The sequence below is a fragment of the Pseudorasbora parva genome, chromosome 23, assembly GCF_024679245.1.
Source record: "Pseudorasbora parva isolate DD20220531a chromosome 23, ASM2467924v1, whole genome shotgun sequence".
NCBI lineage: Eukaryota > Metazoa > Chordata > Actinopteri > Cypriniformes > Gobionidae > Pseudorasbora > Pseudorasbora parva.
This window is the reverse complement of record NC_090194.1, coordinates 29,009,345-29,033,137: the sequence shown is the minus strand read 5'-3', so window position 1 is coordinate 29,033,137 and position 23,793 is coordinate 29,009,345. Positions and strand designations below refer to the sequence as shown.

At 38.7% G+C, this 23,793-nt stretch overlaps 1 protein-coding gene across 1 annotated transcript; it reads right to left on the bottom strand.

The window, feature by feature from the left end:
• Positions 1 to 5,516: 5,516 nt before the first annotated feature.
• Positions 5,517 to 9,934, bottom strand: smfn (small fragment nuclease). The gene is made up of 7 exons (XM_067433067.1): positions 9,670 to 9,934; positions 9,139 to 9,222; positions 6,823 to 6,900; positions 6,541 to 6,652; positions 6,354 to 6,462; positions 6,171 to 6,224; positions 5,517 to 6,019 (listed from the first exon to the last, which is right to left on the bottom strand). The coding sequence occupies exons 1-7, from the start codon at positions 9,898 to 9,900 to the stop codon at positions 5,917 to 5,919; spliced, it is 771 nt and encodes a 256-aa protein (XP_067289168.1). The 5' UTR covers positions 9,901 to 9,934; the 3' UTR covers positions 5,517 to 5,916.
• Between the last annotated feature and the right edge of the window lie 13,859 nt (positions 9,935 to 23,793).

The following is a 23,793-nucleotide window of genomic DNA, read 5'->3' as shown; positions in this document are numbered from 1 at the left end:
CCCTCTGCTCTTTTGAGGTGGAACGAGATATCACCCTTTATCTGATCTCTTGAGACCATCAGAACTTTAAATAAACAGCTGAAGACTACTTATATAATTTACTACTTGAAAATTGCCATTGTGTACTACAAATATGGTTGGCTCTTATGAGAAATCGCTTTTAAATTGCAAGTCTCTTTTGATAAAAGCATCTGCCAGATTCCTAAATGTGTTCCTAAATCGTTTGACTAGACTAGTGCAAACACTCAGTGCCACACAGCGCTGTCTGTCCTGACCACTAATGAGCATCTTCTTCATCCCCTGGGAGAGGATTCTGAGGGAGAGAGATGAGAGAAGTGTTTCACAAGCTACATGGTTTATGCATTGGCCAAGTGTCTCTCTGTCTATTTAAAATTTCCCTTGTAGAATCAAACATGTGATCCTCCAGTGGCAGCAGTGACAGACAGAGTGCTCGTGTTACCTTGGGCTGCTCTAACCAAACAAGGTTTGAAGTCCCAGATGTCCTTGCCACTTTAAAACAGCATGAAACTAAGCGGAGTATGTGAGGGCAACATTTACAAACATTACCATGGAGTTAGAATAAATGACATCCCACTGAAACTAGATTCCATTTTTTGTTTACCTATAGAGCAAATAAAAGAGTTCAGAATATCTCAGTCAATACAAAAATTCCAATCACTGAGAAGCTTTGTTTTGACCAAACAGTTGATGAGCCTTATTTACCTCCATAGTATAGTTCAGTGGTTCCCAAACCTATAGGAACCCCCGACCAGTGCACATTTTGCACGTCTCCCTCATCTAACACACCTGATTCAACTTATTAGCTCATTAGTAGAGACTGCAAGACTTGAATTAGGTGTGTCTAATGAGGGAGACATACAAAATGTGCAGTGGTGAGGGGTCCCCTAGCCTGACAAGCCAGACCCACATCAAGATGTTTGGTCTGGAAACTCACCATTGACAGCTCAATCCGAGGGGCGGGATAAAGGGTTGTCTTTCAAACTCCCTCTGCACGCGATAGGATAACGCTACAACCAACCAGAGCAACGAATGTGAAACAGAGCTTGTTGATAGATTAAACATTCGCCGTATCCGTCGGCTAAACTCCGAACACATCTTCCCTTCTTAAGAATGACTTCAGTGCCGTTCTTTGTTCTTTTCTCAGAGAAAAGCTTAACTCCAAATCTTCCAGAGTCGCGGTCAAAGCTGATTCGATGGACCGCCGTTTGGCAGTTTTTGTGTTTACTAGAAGCACGCAAACGCAACTCGGCCGTCGTCATTATGGTCCCGCCCACCGACTCTTTACACGATGTGATTGGCCCGGCAAGAGTTTGGCAATTACAGCTCAGAAGTGTATTGAGAGTTGCTAGACGACACTCGCAGACAGATTAGATTTGCTGCCACTATAGGGTGCGTCTAGATTTCTAGGCTAGGGGTCCCCGGGACGGGCTTGGGAACCACTGGTATAGTTCCTGGAAGCCAATGGAACCCAACTGTTTGGTTCTTAAAAATATCTTCTTTTGATAAATGCATACAGGTCACAAATGCATTGAGAAATGCATACAGGTCAACAACTCGATGGTCACTAAATGACAGAAATAATTTTTTGGGGTGAATTATCCCTTTAATAGACATAATTTGTATTTTTGTAGAAGATTCACCATTGCACATTATTCTAAAGACAAGTTTATCCTCTCATTTTTCATTAAAGAAGTAACTTGCGCTGATTGAAACTAGGGCTGAGCGATTAATCAAAATCAAACCACAGTCGCGATTTGGGTAATGTGCGATTATGAAAGCTCAAAGGCTGTGATTTTAATGAAATAAATAAATACCCAGTGTGTTAGCGAAGAGCATCTCTGAGATCAGGAGTAAACATCTTCCCTCACATCTCCCCCTCCCTCTCTCATTTCTGTCAATAGGGGGAGATGTGAGGAATTGTTTCAGGCGTGACTTTTTACTCCGAGTCGAAGTACTCTCAGAAGTGCTATACCCCCATACATTATAATTCTCCTTTTTAAACCGCTTAGAAAAGCGCCTTGTTTTATTTTGAAAGATTATATGTGCATATATATTCTGTGTACAAGGTCTATGTCACCATTCTATGTCGTTCAACTATTCGTGTAACTGTATTTAAATAGGGAAAATGTAGAGGTGTTTGGTCGCTTCTAATTTGATCTGTTTGGTACCACAGTGAATGAACAGGGCTCAGGGGGCTAAGCTAAATGCTATCAGATCGTCAGAGAGATTACGTGCACGCACTCAGGTGAGAGGTATGTATCAACTTGTTTTAGTTAAGGGAATAACATAATTTAATATGAAAATGCAGTGAAGTATCCCTTTAAGTCTATGTCAATCAGCACTGCATTATATTATGAAAATACCCTAGACAACATAAAGAACTCAATACACCATATTTTGCTGCAGTGGTGTTTATTGTCGTCATGTTTAATCAAATCGTTTCTATCTTCTGTTTATTTATCCTACAGCTAGCTTCAATAAGGGATTTTGCTGAAAACGAACGTCATTACTTCTCTGAGGCAAATGTGGCGTTTTTTTTTTTCGAGGGCGCCCTCTGGCCTTCAGTATGAATTAAATTTGTGGGTAATAAATAAAAATAAAAATAATACTTAATACATTTTTTTTAAACTTAAAAATAATAAATAACTTATATGAGAATCCATGTTTTTCTTTAATGTACAGGAGTTTTTTGCCCCACAGTGGATGAAATATGTAGAGGTTCATATTTCATATTAAAGACAGACTTTAAGAAATTGATATCACAGATAAACAACACAGATTTTTATTTCATATATATGTGCAATCTGTATATAATATTTAAATTTATATATATATAAATCACAATTATATATTTTCCCCAAATCATGCAGCCCTACTAGAAACTTTCACTGTGGGGTGACGTCACTAAGCCCTCCCATCCATCCATGCGTATCAATCAGCTTCCTAGTGCAGTAGTCAGGGCACTGGTCAGGACATAAATCAATGGGCTGACTACTTGATCAGTGCCCTGACTACTGAACTAGGAAGCTGATTGAGACACACGGCACCCTAAAACTGATAGTATGCTAAGTAAAATTCAGCATACGTTCTTTCAGTGGCCCTCTTTTTCCCTGCTGCTTATCCTTTGACGCGGACAAACTTCCAATAACCTTAGTTAAATGGTTTGCAGATGCAATTTCGCTATGAAAGACATTTGCTACACTAGTATTACATTTCCTTTAAATCACTGTAATAACTTAATTTCAGGGAAGGCTGAAAGAGTCTTCATATACATTACTTATGCTTTTTTTTTTTATTTTTTTTTTTTTTACGTTTTTAAGATGTCACAGAAGCAATGATAATAAGCCTAGTTAAGTGAGTGATTAGCCTAAATGTAAACTGGATAAGGCTACAAAATCACATTCAAAAAATTAAGTACTTGTCAGGAGATTATATTACACTTCAAAAGTTACCCTTTTTATTTAATTACATGCTATTCTCACAATGGCAGATGACATCCCATTCTTAATCCATGGGGTTTAATATGGAGTAGGCCCACCCTTTGCAGCATTAACAGCTTCAACTCTTCTGGAGAGGCTTTCCATAAGGTTTAGGAGTGTTTTTGGGAAATTTTGACCATTCTTTTAGAAGCGCATGTGTGAGGTCAGGCATTGATGTCGGACAAGAAGGCCTGGCTCGCAGTCTCCGCTCTAATTCATCCCAAAGGTGCTCTGTCGGGTTGAGGTCAGGACTCAAGTGCGGGCCAGTCAAGTTCCTCCACACCAAACTCCCTCATCTATGTCTTTATGGACCTTGCTTTGCGCACTTGTGCGCAGTCATGTTGAAACAGAAAGGGGTCATTCCCAAACTTTTCCCATAAAGTTGGGAGCATGACATTGTCCAAAATGTATTGGAATGCTGAAGAATTAAAGCAGCACCAGGTAACTTTTCAACCTTCATAATATATTTTCAATACTCTAGTGATGATACATTGACTTACAATAGGTTGAATGACACATCTGCCATAGCCTGATGGGGTCTGTATCGTTTTTAATCATACTTTTAAACTTCGGGTTTCGGGTACTAACCCGAGAAAAAAAAGAACTACAAAATTCGACTCCTTTACGGCATATACGTCACTTCCACCAACACCCGCACTTCCTTAAATTCGGACGTGCGAGCCCAACTTTGTTCGTCGGATAATATAGTCATGTCCGAAGCAGCAGAGACAAATAAGAAAGAAAAGGTTTTGTTGGAGGAAAGCAAGGAAAACAACCCTACAACATAACCCCCCCTCCACCAAACTTTACACTTGGCCAAATGCAGTCAGGCAAGTACCGTTCTCCTGGCAACTGACAAATCCAGACATGTCCATCGAATTACCAGACAGAGAAGTGTGATTCATCACTCCACAGAACACTTCTCCACTGCTCTAGAGTCCAGTGGCGGAGTGAAGAAAGTTAGAAGGTCTGTAGCTATTATCTGCAGAAAGTCAAAGACTTCTGCGCACCCGAGCATGTGCTGACCCCGTGCTGTAAATTTACATGACCTACCACTTCTTGGCTAAGTTGCTGTTGTTCCCAATTGCTTCCACTTTGTTATAATACCACTAACAGTTGACCTTAGAATATTAAGTAGTGAATACATTTCATGAATGGCACCACGCTTGAATTTACTGAGCTCCTGAGAGCGACCCATTCTTTCACAAATGTTTGTAGATGCAGTCTGCCTGCCTAGGTGCTTGATTTTATACACATTTTGCCATGAAAGTGATTGGAACTGAATTCAGTGATCTGGAGGAATGTCCCAATACATTTAGCAATACAGTGAACGTTCAGAAGGTCTTCCAGATTTGTGGAATTATATACACAGCATTTGAACACTGGATTTACATAAATTATTTCACTTTTAAGATGTTTTCTCAACATTGCATAATTGATCACCGCCACAATTATTAGGCCTTATTTGAATCATCACACAGTGAGTCATTTAAATATGTATTATCCTACTGTCTTTAGAAATGTACAAATTCACATAGTTTCATATTTACACGCAATGCAGATTCAGCTTTTTTCTTCAGCTGAACCCCCTGCAGTTCCATCACAAACCTGTCCGGTAAACCCTGACATAATGTAATATTTAATTCATGTTGTTGATAACAATGGAATACATTTCCTTTCTCTTTGCACTTTTATATGGCACAATATTATTCTATTCAAATCAATGTGATAAATTAGTCGTTACAAAAGGAATAAAAAAATGTAGTCTAAATAAATTACCTTAATGTGCAATATAATGGATTATGTTACTAACTACAAATTTTGTCATGTAATTCGGAATCAGTAGACTATAATTTGTAAGTAATCTACCCAGCACTGTCAAAACCCCCATTAAATCCCCCGTGCTGCGCTCCAGATATTACCTGACTGTATACTGCCATCTGCCATCTAGAACAGGTTACTGCATGTGCAGGTCAGCCACACAATTTTAGCGGTCACATTAAACATCCTCCAAAATCTGGAACAAATGATTTATTTCAAAAAAGGAGCATAATGAAAACACTCTCAGACAGAAGAACCTGTTCACACACTTTTGTTACATTACTGCACACTGACATGATCCAGTAAACAAGCAACAAATATGATTCCCTAAGTAGAACACAAAAGATAAAAAAGGAACTTGTTCAAAACAATGAGTTATTTCCATTAATTTTGAACTTTTTGTATTCTCTCTTTTTTTTAAACTAAGACTTTTTAGTGACAACAAATAAAACAGGAAAATAAACAGTGGGGACCTTGCTCTCTCGCTCTCTCTCACTCACTCTAAAACACTCAAATATTCACACAAGCTTTCATCCAAATGTGAGGAAGATCCTAAAACCACTCCAGATCTGCTTGGAGATTAGCTCGCAGACGTCTAGTCGCCATTTTCGACTGCTTTTCTCTTCTCCTTGGCTTTGAAAACATTCGCTCTGTAAAACTTCAGTTCCTTTATGCTCTCCTGGATGTCTTCCAGCGCTCTGAAAATTCCAGACACAACATTATTCTGAGATCAGACAAAACAGCTCTTCTTTAGCTTTAAATATTTATGAAGTACATCAAAGGCTCTCTTGCGATGCTAAACGTGGCAGTCAACAATACAGTGCGAAACACCTGTTTATGCACACAGACCTATGCGATGCTCTTTTCTGTGGCGCGAGACCGTACTCCTCTGGATACCATCGTCTAGGGGACAGAATGGAAAAAGTATTTTGACATCGCCTACTTCCTGTGCTTGCTGAAGCACGTCTGCATGTGTTAATACGTCAACAGCGGTCGTTTGGTCATCTGATAAAACCTAAATGGGGAACATACCTGGAGAGCTCTTTAATGGTGCTCACGTCTATAATGCGATAGTGAAGATGCCGCATGAACTGCGGCATGTACTTATCCAGAAACTTCTTATCGGCGTGAACCGAGTTCCCTGTGGACGAAAAGGCGAAAACGTTTTTGACACCCGCAACATGCAAGAGAAACCACAGCAGCTCGAGTCGCCGGTTACCTGCAAGAGGACACTGTCCGGGTGGCGTGTGCTGTCGGACGAAAGACAGGAATTCGTACTCTGCTTGCTGGAGAGTGATGTGACTGTCCCTGACAGCCTGCGTCAACCCTGACTAGCGACACAAATCACACACCACGCATCAAGCACAGGCCAGCTCATTCAGGCCAAACAAGAAACACTCAGATGAAATACAATGAAATAAAGGCTTTTTATACTTTTCATGAACCCGAGTGCCTTAGGTTGAAACCTTAAGTGACTCAGCATGTGTCAATCTGTACTCACCTTCCCATGATGCTCTTTGCACCAGTCTGACATGCCGTCAAGCAGATCATCTGGTTGGTTGATGATAAGATTTGGCCCCTAACAACAACACCAACAAACAATGTTACAGATTTAAAGAGCCAGTATAATCGCTTCTGTCTTTTATTGGAATATTGAACAAATTTGTAGTGTAGGATAAGTCATCAATATTGTAATCAATTTTGCCTGGAAGAATTATTTATTTTATATTTTTGCTGAAATTTAGGCCCCGTCCACACAAACCCAGAGCTTTCCCAATCCAATCTTTTTTTCTTCCTCATTTCTAGAAATATCTGCATACACACGAGATCACTGACAAAGACTCAAAGCGATGTAGTATACATGCCAGGCCAGTGTGTGGCGCTGTAATTCTGCCACAGAAATACACTAAAAACAGAGAAGAAGAGTTGTGGCTAGACGGGGTATAGCAGTTGTAGGAGATGAGGCAAAATCTCACAATAAAGTGACAATAAATACATTTGCTACTCAACAGATGTGTTTTATTAACACCTACCCCTAACCCTAAACCTACCCTTACAATAATGCAAATGCAGTATTTCATTGACACAATATTGAAGTGTGCGCATGACCAGTGCCTGTAGTTGTATCCCTTTTGTCTTTCACCGTGCCGGACGTAGTGTGATGACATCACCGACTCATAAAACATACGTATTGGCTGTACACACGAAAACGCAAGAATGTCGTTTTCAGATTTATCCACTCTGGGACCCGGTTTCAGAAAATATCAGATTCATGCTTCCAAAACGCCGGATCCGTGTGGACGAAACGTTAATATGGTACAAAATGTATACGTATACAACTAAACGCGTCTCCGTGTGGACGGGGCCTTAGATTGAAGTTGAAGACGCACTTTTTTCCCCCCCAAAAAAATTAAGAGATAGTTCACCCAAAATGTTTAATTATCCCATTATTTACTCTCCCTCAAGCCATCCTATGTGTATATGACATTCTTCTTTCAGACAAATACAATCTGAGTTGTACTAAAAAATGTCCCAACTCTCCCAAGCATTATAATGGCAGCCCAAAAAAATGCATCCATCCATTATAAAAGTAATCCACATGGCTCTGGGGGTTAATAAAGGCCTTTTGAAGTGGATCAAAATGTAAATAATTGCACACCTTAGAAAGTTTGTCAACCAATCATTTTCAAGCATTCAACAGCCCCGTTGTATAACAGTCCTTCCAGAAAAACGCAGCTTTTTTTATGATTGTTGCGGACAAAAATCCTTGATTAGCAGGACGTTTTCTTAAAAAATGCGATCGAATATGTGGGATATTTATGCAATTTTATGCTATGAAATTGCTGGAACTTGCAAAAAAATTTGGTTTGATGAAAAAGAAAAAGTGATTCTCCCAAAAACCTGTTCTCACTAGGATACACATGCCTAAAAGTAAGTCTTAAATGCTCAAAAACACAATCAACTTCATTAAAGCTAATGAGACTAAATGATCTTACCAGTGCTTAGGTCTCACTCTCACAATGAAGTTTTTAATCTTGAAATGAGCTGATGATGAGATGCAGCTCGAATCTTTTGTTTTATTTCACTAATTTGAACTCCGTTAAATGTGCATAAACCGCAGGAATTGAAGATCGGATTTATGTTCATTTTTCAGAGAGGTGTAACCCAATGTGAGACTACCTGCATTTTTTAAAATGTTTTATTTGTTTAGATTGTGTAGACCGTTTCGTTTGCGAGCGCATATACGATCAGCCTAACCTCAACTTATCAAAAATGCTTTTTTACTGTGGTGGTGGTGATAGTAGGATAAACATTAAAACTAAATTTGTGATGTTCTAAGTTTTTCACTTTTTAAAATATTTTTTTGATTATAGGCAAGACAAGTCTAGTGTTGAGTTGGGTTAACTCACCATCGACCGCTTGGTCGTCACGTTAAAAAAATAAAAACTTTAATTTAACAAACAAAAAAATTCTCCAAACATTGTTCTAAATTAACTTAATAAAGTTTTTTAATTCTTTAATAATGAAGATAATGAAGGGACGCCACCCGTCTTTTTGTACAGTCTATTGTCCAAACTGAGACACGTAAAAATCTGATTTGAAATTGCATCCTAAATATGGTTTGAATCAGATTAGGGGAAAAAGAAAAGAAAAAAAAAGTCAGATTTCATGTTTTGTTTTTTTCTGTCCAGACTTTCAAAAACCCATCTGGATGTAATCTGGATGCAAAAAGATCAGATTTTTCGCTGGCAGTCTGAACATGGACCATTTGTGACGGCATGAGACTTTTTATTCCAAGCAAAAATGAATCACCCACCTCTGCAATGATGTTCAGGTCGGAGTCTGTAACTATGCAAGCCATCTCAATAATCTTGTCCTTCTCGATATCCAGCCCTGTCATCTGAAACAGGAGGCACATTAGGTGATATGCAACCTTGAAAACCAGTCATTCCTATAACTGCACAATCACTGTTATTTGTAAAGTGTTCCTAGATAAAAAAAAAACTGCGTAGTGTGAATCAAAACCAGAGAAGCTTGTAAACAAACAGGTCAGCTGGTCATCAGCTGCAGTGACTACCCTAAATCTTATCTAAAGTATGAACAGACAGCACTGGACTTGCTATAAGATGATGACATGTTTAAAAAGGGATGCAAATATGATTTCACATAGTATAAACAATGTAAATTCTGCTGTCAAATACTGATTCTCTAACATACACAGTCATATAACGTTTAAATATCTTGATTTTGACTTAATACATAATGTTGTCTGTTTTAAATTACTTGGTGTACGCTTTTTAAAAAAACTGATTTGCTTTTTTGTGTTGTTTATTGTGTTCTTCTTTACCTCAAGATCCACCCAGACCATCCGTTGAGCCACGGACTGTGACATCTTCCTGCTGTGAGGTCGTCTTGACATCAAACCCTTGGCGAGCACAGAGGTACATGGACTGGAGAGAGAGAGGCTGTGGTCTGTACACACTGGTGGGAATGCTTTGACCCGCTGCGATGACACGCAGACTCGAGTCAGGACTCTGAATGCAGAAACACACGCCGCACTCCACATGTGCGCCCGCATACTAACGTCTTCCGAGCGCAAGTGTCGTAAACCAGCGCGGCGCAACAGTGCGGGAGGGTCAGCGGTAGACACATTTGTAAGTAAGCTCCATGGAAACAGAATACGCTCTTTAGTTCTTCATTGGTTAACTCTGCTCAAATAAAAAATTTTTTAGTGAACAGTAATGTTAATTGAAACGTATTTATATAGGTTTGCACTTGATGTAATTTTTTAGTGTGTGTGTGTGTGTGTGTGTGTGTGTGTGTGTGTGTGTGTGTGTGTGTGTGTGTGTGTGTGTGTTCTTTTCATTTGTAGGCCTACATTTGAAGTAATATAGCCTAAACAGCCTAATACATTTAAATTATAACTGTATATTATTAATTGAAGCAATTTATTTTATTTAACTTACAACAAACACTTGTATTTTATATAGGTAAACATTGTACATATAAACTATACATTGCCATGTTTTATAATCTATGCACATTGTGGGCTACCTTCAATAATCATGCCAATAACTTTTGTTTATTAATGTAAATAATTTTACTAATCATATAAAGTTCAAATTTGAATATCCCACTGTGTTGAAGGCATACATATTTAATATTTTGCTGGGAATCAAACTCAAACGCTTTTTTTTTAAATGTTAAAATATTAGAATAATACAATTCTGTTTATGTTACTCATAATTTGTGAATGACAGTAAAGCTTAACTTTGGTTTATTGTAGTAAATTATTTTACTAATCATATGAAGATGTTTATTTATTTTTTTTGTCTGTAGGCCTATCTGATTCCACGTGGACAAAACATCAATTATTATTATCAATATTAATGCAGATGCAGTAACGCACTTTGGCCACAAGATGGCGCAGATGGACCATCACTGTCTGGGCCTGACTACACAAAACTATATGAAAAATATGGCACATCTATAGTTGAGTATAGTTGAATAGCCTATATGGAAATCAAAAAGTCAAAAAGTTTAGGTTTAGTAGTCTGATTTAGTATTTAACAAGCATACCTTTGACAAAAAAGGGGAACATTTCGTATTTAATGCACACAGGCACATAGTCCCTATAATCACGTGCTATCGGACATTTTCTACTTCCCATGCAGTTCTGAAGTCGTGTACGATGTGTGTCAATTACGATAGCACACGAATTGGCAGCATTACACACTTAATGTTTGTCTTAATGCTCGATTTAGCCTATATATCACTTGCGGTGTAGCCTAATTCCTTTCACGTTAAAATCAAGCGACATGGCCACATAATCAATTCTGTTGTGGATACCGAGCCTGTCCTGGATATGAGATCTCAGTTCTAACACTAATAGCCAGACAGTACCGTAAACATCATATTTCAAATCTGACACAGATAAGAATTTAATGGCTTGGAGTCACCCTGTGAAGTAATCTGTGATAAAAGCAACGACCTCCTTCAGACCAGAGTCTGACGGGAAATAGATAGATATATAGAGAGGGGGAGAATTAGGCTGGAGATGATGATGATGTCTTCTCTCTGATGGTTGTAGTCTAATAAAAAGGCTGGAGAATAATTAGTAGAGTACGGATGCAGCGCTGCTGATGGCAGACCTCGCCGTCTGATGGCACTCGAGTAATGCGGCATGGGAAAGGCCTCATGATGGGAAGACAGGCTTCATTATTCCTCTCCCTCAGTTTCTGTCTCGTGCAAACCCACACTCGCACGCACGCATTCAAACAAGCGAACTGGAAGGGGAAAAAAATGATGAAACAGAAGGTAACCTGAGTTCAGGGCAATAGCCCCAGCACCCCCTTTATATTGACTTCTTCGTCTTTTATTCAATTGAAGAGCGTTAATGTCCTGAAAGTAAGGCACTCACATTTCAACGTGCAAACACCCCTTTGGATATCTCAGATAGATGTTAAAGAGGTTTGCACTATTATCAAGTCTCTTGTAAGTGGAGTGAATATCTGTGCCGACAAAACTCAAGTGAGCTTACTTTGTGAGTATTTTTTTGTAACTTCCATTGAGTGAGGTTGGTTTAGCCCCTTTATGTGTTGTAGCCTACTTGTTGTAGTTGTAGGCAACTGCACAGACCCAAAATAAAAACTTTTTTGTAACACTTTATTTTACAGTGTCCTTGTTACATATTACATGTACTTACCATATTAATAACAGTAAAATATGCAAATTTCATGCAACTAACCCCAACTAAACCCTAATTCTACCATAACCCATAGTATGTAGTTGATTATATTATATAATTATATATTAACAATGACACTATAAAAGGTTTATCAGTTTCTCAACTATGAGGCATTATGCATTTGGCAGATGCTGTTATCCAAAATATTCCACTGTATTGAAGGCATACATTTTATTGTACAGTTTTCATGAATAACATCCCTTTTCAGTGAACCACTTTTTTTCTTAGTGTCAAGAACATGTTAATAATCTAAAGATTTTTTTTTTCCACTAAAAAGACCCTTTTGTGCAATATAAGTTTGAATGTCAAAGGTTCTTCATGGATCCAATGATGCCCATAAGTATCCTTTATTTTTTATCATTTGAAGCTAATACAAGTGTTAGTTTAAAGGGGTCATATAATGCCATTTGTCCAAGTTCATATGATTATATAGTGTCTAAATTAAAACTTTGTAATATACTTTTATTAAAAATTCTTAGTATTCTAAGAAATCACTCATTTAACCTGGTGAAAAACAGCTCTGTTTTCAGCAAGCCGTTTCTGTGCATGTGCCTTTTATGCTAATGAGCTTTGCTCACCCCGCCCCTCTGTTCTGTGGGGGCTTTGAGTGTGAAGCTGCTTAGACAACAGGAGAAAGTTTGACAACTTGTCTCTCAGGACACATCTGTGCAAGTTCAACCGGATCAATTCGATATATTAGATAAATCAACATCAAAATGACTGCTGTGTTCATTATTACACCCAAGAACAGAACACCACAATCGCTTAGACGCCATTCTGCTCCAGCGTATCCACAATGGCGGACAGCTTGCGCTCGCTCAGGGCGGGTCTGAGCTGAAACGCTGCTGTCAATCAACAATCGTGGGAGGGGTGTCCGATCGTGTGACGTCACACATCGAACGGCTTGATTTCAGACAGGTAAAAACATATAAGGAGATTTTTTAAAAAGCACTTGATGGATTTTTATCATTATAGGATGGTTGTATACAGTCACTACCAACACACATTGCTGTATAATCAACTTGTAAAAGTGCATGTACCACTTTATGACCCCTTTAAATTAGTTTAGAATTAGTTAAACCCAATATAACGGAGTGGGAAGCTAGTGCGGGTCAACCTAGTGCTAGCGACTGAGAGACTGCAGTCTTTAGTGTCCTTGTTAGCACACCCTGCTGCGAATCCCATTCGGAGCGGATTGAGTAGGAGGACTGGTTACATTTGGTGCCATGACCCGGATAGGAGTCAGGTTAAGGGGGGTTAGTGGCAAGCTAGTTAGAGCTGTGCGTAAATGTAACTCCCCTGCCCTCAAGAAGCGTGTTTGAGATTGCGGTCTTTAGCGTCCTTGTTAGCGTGCACGCCTCACATGCCGGAGATGGCGGTTCAAGCGGGTAGACCGGTTACATTTGCTTGATGAAAAATGCAAATGTTAGCAGCGTTGGCATTTTAAAAAGGGCCATGAGGGTCGTGTTAAAAAACGACCCTTCGTGTCTGACATCCTGGAAGATGTTTGGGGTTGAGCCATGTCATTACACAGGGGCTCAAAGTGATAATCCAGCAAATGGATTTAAGCTCTTGAAAGCTACTAGTGCATGTCCTAATGCATCCGTCACTTCTGAACTCTCGCCAGATAAGAGGAAGGAAAGCGCTGGCTGCAGCCATAAAATGGACAGACTAATGCAGGCCGGGCGTCTGATATCATCCACAGCACAGATCAGCTCACCCACAAACTGCCACTGTCACCAACAGCCGCCGCATATATCAAAACGATGAGGACATTTATTTTAAAAGCATATCTTTCCTTCTGGATAAATGCCCAAAGTTCCCCGATTCTGAACTTTTTGGCTGGGTGTCTGTTGACCCGGATGATTTGACCACAACGTATTTCTAAAATCGGAAAATCGACAGGATGAAGTCTGAAGTGCTTTCTGCTCCAAAGAATACAAGGTGCGAGGTCACAGGAACCCATTAAAACTGTAAAAAACAATCCCAAATGATTGATTTTCAGAGCGTCGGCTGTGTGCACCTTACTGTAAGGTGTAATTGCAGTGCGTCCGCATTCCGAGCCGAGTGCTACATGGAGGGCGGATGTGTCATGTAATGTTTTTAAGGTGATTTGTTGATCTTTTATCTTTAAAGGGGTTTTGCAGGAAGGCGCTTTATGGTGCTAGAAATGCTAGTTCAGCTCTTCAATGACACTTAAAGGCATAGTTCAAGAGAAAGAAAGAAAAAAAAATACTCACCCTCACATTGTTTCAAACCTATATGACTTTCTTTTTTTCTGAGATGCTTGGCAGAATGTGACTGGCGCACTGGTAAGTCATACAATATCTCTTTCTAAGGGAAAAAAAAAACCCACATGTGCTTTTGTGTCAGTTCTGGAATGAGAATTATAATTTTGGGGTGTACTATCGCTTTAAGAAGCCTTTCTCGATCAGTCTTTTTCCTCCCTAACACCTCTGGTCCTTAAAATCACGGAGTTCTCTGTGCAGTAATACAATTATTTTATGTAATTGTTCTGATCGGCTGTCAAGATGTCTGCGTTCACACTGTGGGCCAAAGTTTCTTGCGCTACTTTTCACAAGCGGTTCTCCCCCCCTGCTGAATCTTCAGCGCTTAAAAATCATATTTTACCTCAGCTGTCTGCGTTGAATGTGGTGCATTAATAAGACTTCTACTGCAAACTAATGTATAGAAGTGTCTTTCAAATGAGTTGTCCTTGCAGGCTGTACAACGTAACAAACACACAACGTGATCTGTGAGGTGCAATTCCCGAACAAATGACTTTCATGAATAGTTTCTTTTTCATGAGTCAGGGTCTCTTTTAGTGATTTAATGAGTTCGTACTTACATACAATTAGATAGAATGTGTATTAGGTGTGAAAGAGAAGCGTGTTATGTTTATGGTGTTTAGGGCGAACTTCATATGCAGTGTTTGTATTGAATGTGATTATCTCTGATTATCATTAGTTGCTAACAAGCATTCATCAGAGACTGACACATTTAATCAATCACTTCTCCGTCTTATCAGGACACAAAGATATAGTACTGAATGTATACTTTGAACTTTCGGAGAAAAAAAGAAACCAAAAAATTATTCAAAAGCTGTTTTCTATTCAGAGGGAGTGAATCCTGCGTGTGCAGGCAATCAAAAAAAATGTGTTGTTGTCCAAGCTGAGACAGGGAAGGAGATCAAGAGATCATGTCACACTCTTTCTTTGTATTTTAAAGCTCGCCAGCATAAAGCCTAAAGGTCAAATCTTGCCTGGCGTCTAATCACTCACCCTGTGGCCGTCTGCTGTGATTGGTGCCCCTGAGGTGAGGGCACCACCTCCGAAATCCGGAATACCAGAGCAGAATTATTTGTTTAGTTTAGCCAGATGCCACCTGAATGAAAATGAGCACTTCTGATTGGAGAAGAATTGCTTGAAGGGGAAATCGAATGCACTTAAAGGTAGACTAGGTGATTTGTTTCATCAGTTGGAGGTGTACGCTGTAAAAAAAACTTGCTGCCTTAAATTTTTCAATACAACGAACTTAGATGTTTAGGTAATTTCAACTTAAATTACATTAAAATGACTTTTTTTTTAAAAACAAGTTGAAAATAGCTTAACTTATTTTGATGAGTCAAAGCAATTTAAACATATGGTGTCATAATTTATTGATCACTTATATATATATATATATATATATATATATATATATATATATATATATATATATATATATATATATTTTTTTTTTTTTGCGTATAGCTTGCATATGATTGACACACTTTATAGCGTGCATGACACACTCTTGGGTAGGATTAGGGTGGTGGGGTGGGCGGTCCATACGTATAATACGCCATAAAGTGCGTATCATATGCACGCGAAAAATCGTGCACCATATGCACGCTATAACTCATTTTGGCCTACACATTCCACGATATTGCACACTCGTTCTATTTATATGCATTTCTTGAGATCGGGCTTCTGTCAACGTATGTATTCTCAACCCATTCTCACTCCCAAGGTGTAAAAAATGGCCAAGTGCCTTCCGCGTCAAAATGAAGACGCTAAAGGTGCCCCTAGGCATCCCTATATCGGCACGAAGGGTACTCTATTGATTTCAGTTGTTCAGGTGTCAGATCAAGACTCATTTAATTCTTTGCATTTGTAAAAGCAGACATGATTTTATTCATATAAAGGCCAATTGTATATTTTGAATCTACTAACCCCACTCCTACCCTAAACCTACCCATTTCTAAACACAGTAAAACACGTAACAGGCAAATAAAAGTACAGTAACAAGGTATTTATCTCTATCTAAATCTCATTTATTTATTAAGCACTTTTAAAAATAACAATGTTAGCCAAAGTGCTGTACATTGGCAATCCACAAAATAATTTACATAACACACATGAAAACTATTTAAGGTAACCACATCAAAACTTGAATTTAATAACCAGAAGTTAACGCAATAAAAGGGCAGTCACAATAAAAGTAATCTCAAAATGTGTTTTAAGAAGAGACGCTGATCGCTTTTGAGGATTTTCTTCACACAAATCAATCGTTTGTCCTCGGAACACTTGGAATAGTTGTACTTTTTTAATAAATTGCCGTGCATATGGTACGCGGTTTTTCGCGTGTATATGATACGCACCTTATGGCGTATTATACGTATGGACCGCCCACCCCACCACCCTAATCCTACCCAAGAGCATGTCATATGCACGGCATAAAGTGCGCATCTTATGCACGTAAAAAAATGATTTCCATCAAAATTACCCACAAACATTTTGTTCTAGGAACTTTTTCCCTCAGAACTATTGCTGTCTGCGTTTCCTTTGCGGGCTAAAGTACAGTGAAGATTAGTCCGGTGACATAAGAATGCACATGACTTTTGAATTTTGTTTAGTGTTAAAAAGCCTGAACCTCATTCCATCAGTCTAATTTTTTTGACTGAAACTCCATTGTTGATTTGAATACAAACAACTCTTTAAAACATTTTTTTAAAGACTTTTAAAAATAGTGGTTGAAATAAAATGCTGCATGGAGTCAACCAATCAGCATGTTCAGCGCCCAAGTCCCACCCCCAAAATCCCCGAACTTTGAAAAACTACTACTCGCAAACAGGGACTTTTTGAGTGTGACATTTTTACCCAGAACACACCAGAGAGCACCCCAAAGTCCCTAGTTCCTGCGGAAAGTTCCTGCAGTGGAAACATGGCTTTAGACAGATGTCAGTTTGCACCCAGCAACCATCTTAGTTCCTCCTGAACCAAAACAACACCCCTATGCTGTTCACACCATAACTACTGTAATTTGAAAGAGATAGAAACCTGTGATGTTATACTCACAAATTTAAAGGGTTAGTTCAACCAAAAATTTAATTTCTTTTATTAATGACTCACCCCAATGTAGTTCCACACCCATAAGACCTCCATTCATCCTCAGAACACAGTTTAAGATTTTTTAGATTTAGTCCGAGGGCTTTCTGTCCTTTGAATGTAAGTGTATGCCCACTTGCTGTCCATGTCCAGAAGGTAATGAAAACATAATCAAAGTAGTCCATATGTGACTTCAGTTAGTTAGACTCTTTTAAAGCGACGGCAATACATTTTGGTCCAAAAATACCAAAAAATTATTTATGACTTTATTCAACATTGTCTTCTCTTCTGTGTTTGTTTTCAATCCGCAAATAAAGATTCAAAAGGTTATAAATCAGCAGATTAATTTTTGATTCGTATCGCCAATGTCACGTAATTTCAGAAGTTTGCCAGTTTGACACGCGATCCGAATCATGAATCATGACCATTTGAATCTTTATTTGAGGAACACGGAAGAGAAGACAATGTTGAATAAAGTCTTATTTTTTGTCATTTTTGTACCAAAATGTGGACAGCAAGTGGACATACACTTACATTCAAATGACAGAAAGCCCTCGGACTAAATCTAAAATATCCTAAACTGTGTTCCAAGGATGAATGGAGGTCTTATAGGTGTGGAACGACATTGGGGTGAGTCATTAATAAAATAAATTTCATTTTTGGGTGAATTAACCCTATGGGCCCTATTTTAACGATCTGAAACGCTAGTGTCAAAGCGCGGAGCGCAAGTAACTTTGTGGGCGGGTCTCGGCGCTGTTGCTATTTTCCCGGCGGGATAAATGGCTCTTGCGCCCGGCGCAAATCTAAAATGGGTTGGTCTGAAGTAGCTTCATAGGTGTGGTTTGGGCGTAACGTGAATAAACCAATCAGACCGTCATCCAACATTCCCTTTAAAAGCAGGTGCGCAAGTTCCATTATGGATCGCTATTATTATGGCGTATTTCCCAGGCGCACGTTCTTGTAAGAGCAGCCCTTACGAAACAAAAATATATTGCAGTATATTGGAAAATTTAATGCAATGCATTAGGCAATATATTCACAAATATGGGAATTAATATTTATATATTTCAATATATTGCAATATATTGAAAGCGGCAATCATTTGTATATTTTGCAATATATTACATATTACATGAATATATAATATATTTTATAATACCATCAATATATTATTCCATATATTTACAATATATTAAAATATATTTCAAGTATATATTGGTAAATATATTTTCCTTTCGTAAGGGAGTGAAAGACAGATAAGTTGTGTTGTATGGGGATGGGAGAAACCCACCCAAAATAGCGTCAGTTAAACAGTTTTTTCAGTCGATTTTTTTTCCTGGTTCTTGACGGACAAACCAATTTGTCAGATGTCCATATATATATATATATGTCTTGCCACTATTGGACAAAGAGGTCTGATCCTTAATTACTACATTAAGCCTGAATAATTTGTAAGCTAGATTTATGCCTATTTTTTCACATCTTCGTGGCACACCACAATGTGTTAATATTTTTATTAGTATAACAATTTATGATTTGCAAAAATAACTGTTGCATCTGTGTAGATTACATGAGCAAAGTGTATGCGCGTTGTGCACGCTATACATTATGGTCAAGCATGCACGCTTAAAATAGCATAATGAACAACGCGCAACGCGCCACTGACTTTAGACTAGGTTTTTTCTGGTCAGTGGCGCAACTGTTTAATGGAACAGCAAAATAGCACCAGGGATTGTTTGCGCCGGAACACGTCTCCCTTTTTGCGCTGAACCGCCCAGGGAGCGCAAGTTCATTCACTAGTTTAGAGACGTGCTTCTGTGGAGGGAAAAGCATGCTTTGCGCGGGTGCAAAATAGGAATGACACATGCGTCGGTGTACAAAGTCAATTGCGCTGGGTGCAAGATAGGGCCCTTTAAGTGTTTCATGGCAACGCTATCAACGCTGAAATAAATCTGCGGCAGTCAGGTGGTCCAATCATTGCTCTTTAAGTTATGTCCATTATTACTGTGATGCTATGTGCTTTGAGACATCAGGTAGTTTAACGCCATCTCCCATGACGCTTTTGTTTGCTCCCTGCTCTACGCGTTCATTATGAAAGAGGCGTGACTTTGGAGATGCTCTAAAGGGAGGCTGGGATCAATGCTTTCAAAACCAGCTTACTGTTGCTAGCCTCTTGGAAATAGCCACTCCTACCTTTTACTCAGAAGGTCTCACTCACATAAATGTGCACTGCTATTTACATGTTAAAAAAGATTTTTTTGACATTGATGAAGACATCTGTGATGTTTTTGTGTGGGTGCAACAGTCATCATGAAAACAGCAGATGCAGGTTTATGCTCCTCATCTTCACCTGTGCGAGTTTCTGGGGTTTCCTGGGAAACGTGAAAATCCAATCTGATAAATTGTTGAGTGGCCTATGTAAAAACCTGTAACTGTAGAAATACAGACTGAAGATGCTTTAAAGGCAGATTTGCTACATGACTCATGGTTATTTCATACTGTAACATGGTCTAGGGCCATTTTGAGCATTGCTGAACACCCCAAACATCATATAGACTGTTTAAGACAGTAGAAATCAATTGTACCATTGATTGAACAACTTGATCTTTTTTAAACTTTTGCTTCAAGTACTACAACATCTTTTACATTTTTCATTAGAGAACAAGCCATATACCTGGACAGAGTTCATGAGAAGAATTCTAAAATGTTTTTTTGCCTGTCTTCAGCTTGCAAGACAATAACAATATATAAGTCAGTAATAGGGAATCTTGGCTTAGACCTTCTTTGACATTCATAAAATTGTACAAATGTATAATGCTTGTTTATGCTATATTAATATTTATGCTCTTTAAAATTAATGATCCACCTTTTTTTTTACAGCAATGCCATAGAAGAATAGCCTAGAAATCTAGACGCACCCTAGCGGCAGCAAATGAGTGAGTGTCGTCTAGCAACTCTCAATACTCATCTGAGCTGTAAACGCCAAGCTCTTGACGGGCCAATCACATCGTGTATAAAGTCGGTGGGCGGGGCTTAACATAATGACGCCAGAGTTGCGCCTGCATGCTTCCAGTAAACACAGAAACTGGCGAACGGCGGCGGTCCATCGAATCAGCTTTGACCGCGACTCTGGAAGACTAGCTTTTAAGCCTAGTTAAGTTAAGCTTTTCTCTGAGAAAAGAACAAAGAACGGCACTGAAGTCATTCTTAAAAAGGGAAGATGTGTTCGGAGTTTTGCCGACCGGATACGGCGAAAGTTTAATCTATCAACAAGCTCTGTTTCACCTTCGTCGCTCTGGTTGGTTGTAGCGCTATCCTATCGCGTGCAGAGGGAGTTTGAAAGACAACCGTTTATCCCGCCCCTCAGATTGAGCCCTGTCTATGGTGAATTTCCAGACCAAACATCTTGATGTGGGTCTGGCTTGTCAGGCTAATAGAAGAACCATTTTATCTAAAAACCTTTCAGAGAACAAAATAGTGTCAAAGTCCAGTTCATGTAAGTTCATTGATTGTAAAAAATATTGAAAGTTATGTACAAACACTTGTCTGTTCTACTCATTTCAACTTGTGAAAACTGGTTAAAAAAAAATCAAAATTCTATGACTTATAGCAACTTTTTTTTTTTACAGTAACGCAAAATAGATACTTTTACTGGTAACGAGTTACTTTTATTATTAAGTAATTCAGTCAATAACTCTAACTAATTACTTTTTAAAAGTAATGTTCCGAACACTGTTGATTTCTGTTATAAAAAAGTTATTAATTTAGATCATTTATCTATAACACAGCTCTGGGGTAAACAATGGGCGCGTTTACATGCACGTTCTTAAGCCGATTATGCCCAATAAGCCGACAATGAACATGGACATGTAAACGCGGTAACCTATTTTCGTTTATCGGAGTGAGGTCATAAACGGCGTAAGCATAAACCGGTCGGGACAAGTAGTTTTTAGCTTCTTATCCCGATTTTGCGCGGCATGTAAACACAGCAACCTGCTTTCTGTCGGCTCATTGAAGTGCGCCTGTGTTATAGGTGACAAAAACGCAAACTTATTTAAATGCATCCAGACAGAGCGAGCTAGCGTTTTGCATGAAATAAGGACATTACAAACAAAGACTCTTTTAAGACCAAGAAAATTGTAAAGATGTGTTCTCATCTCATGCAGCAGAAGTAGAAGAGGTTCAGTCAAAACGCTGCATCTGTAACTGATGAGGGATAATGTGAGCCGTAAATCTCTTTATTTAACAACTGACGTGACATTTGGAATACTCCAAGTCAGATATGGACATTATAACTTGTGACGTCAGTACAAGGAAATTACCTGTTTTATTAATAAAGTCATGTAAACACGGTTTACTTGCGTTGTCAGTTTACTGGTTTGCATGTAAGCGGGGAAAACTGGTTATTTCAATAAGCTGATATTAGTGAGTTATCAGCTTACTGGTGTGCATGTAAACGTGCTCAGTGATGTCATCGTCCAGATCAGTTCAGTTAATCATACACTGGTGTCAATGCAGGCAGGTCAATAATATTGTTGAATATTAAGTGTCCCCAACTAAGCAAGCCAAAAGCCAAAGGCGACAATGGCAAGGAACCAAAACTACATGACAGAATGGAGGAAAAAAAACCTTGGGAGAAACCAGCCTCAGTCAGGGGGCTAGTTCTCCTCTGGCCAAATAACAAACAGCATATGATTATGATTCATGCAGCATTACAGGTCAGAAGTCAGATTAGATTGGAACATTCAGAATATTTATCCAGTTCCATCTGCTTGAAGATCGGAGTCATCATGCCGGAGACGGGCTTGTTGAGGATCAGTGCCACTGGCTGTGTATCGATGAGGCCTTCACAGTGCGGAGTCTAGTTGACACAATCTCTGCGGACACTTCAGGGAAGCGTTGCGGTCGTGTCTAGGCGCAGGTCCAGCATCTGATCTGGATACGGCCCGGATCCAGCTGACTACAGTAATCCTCCGGATAAACAGAAAGACTAATATTAGAATAGATGCCATTCTTTGGCCATTCAGCACCAGGTGTTATAGGAAGTGTAAGACTGGAGAAAACTGTAAGAATTTTAAGAGACTGCAACTCTCTGAGTAAACAAAGCAAATTAACATCTGAACTCTCTCTTGTGAAATTACCATCCCCATCCAAGACGAAATCCCGAGTTGATCACCCAAGTGTTGCCTAAATTTAAAATTCATTCCCCTCACCCTCATCTCTCCTTTCCACATGTTGAACTTCACCCAAAATCTATTTAGGTTAATGTGAACAAGTACTATACAGTACTATACTGTCTCATTCCAACACGATCACATGAGATGTGTATCAATAGTACGAGTGTGCAATCTCATCGAAGGGATACGTTGTGAGCCTTTGTGAAGTTTCTGTCTTGGTCTGAGTATTTGAAGGATGTTACAGGAGGGTCAAGCTGCGATTCTGTACACAGATCATTATGCATCTCTTACACTTTACTTCAGAGCATTTGATGTTATGCATTGATTATCTTCAAATGGATCATGTAATTTGTATGATCCATTTACCTGACTAATAATATAATTGTATATTTGATTTCCTTCTTACTTGCTCTGTAATTATTCACTTATTATTACGTTGTATTCATTGTAACCGCAAATCTGTGTCAGATAAACACAACAATACTTAATAAACACACAACTGACTAAAGTCGAATTTTGAGTGGAACATTGGGGCATGATTTGAATAATACATTGATAATGTTTTATGTGTATGTTATAGTAAAGAGATGTGTTTTTAGTCTAGGTTTAAACTGACCGAGTATGTCTGCTTCTTGAAGAAATGCTAGAAAGACTGTTCCAGAGTTTAGGTGCTAAATAGGAAAAGGATCGACCCTCAGCAGTTGATTTTGATTTTCTGGGGATTATCAACTGGCCAGAATTGCACGTCTTTCAAGTATTGTGGAGATAAACCATTTAGTGCTGTATAAGTAATATAGCAAGATTTTAAAATGTATACACTAAAAATGGCTGGGTTACAAGCAACCAATTGGCAACTCAGCGTTGGGTAAATATTGGACAGAACACATGCTGGGTTAAATTAACCCAGTGGCATTTTAACCCAGCAGGCTGGGCTGTTGAGAAAACCCAACATGTAGTCAATTTGCTATTCTGGGTTATTCTTGCTGGGTTGTTCTTAAAATTTCTCCTGTGCATTAGCCTACTGTAAAACTAGACAATCATGAAAGAACAAATGAAGAATGCATGTTTAGACTGTTAAAACAATCATTTGTATTGCTTGACACATGGTAAAATACACAAATGTGTTAAAATTGGCAACAATGACAACTACAAACCTAATATATTCTGTCAATGTAATC

Coding starts and splice junctions, on each gene's coding strand:
- smfn (XM_067433067.1), bottom strand. CDS start 9,900: ATGCGGGCGCACATGTGGAGTGCGGCGTGTGTTTCTGCATTCAGAGTC. Junction 6,653..6,822: donor GCAAAGAGCATCATGGGAAG/GTGAGTACAGAT, acceptor TTGTGTCGCTAG/TCAGGGTTGACGCAGGCTGT. Junction 6,225..6,353: donor ACCATTAAAGAGCTCTCCAG/GTATGTTCCCCA, acceptor TCTGTCCCCTAG/ACGATGGTATCCAGAGGAGT.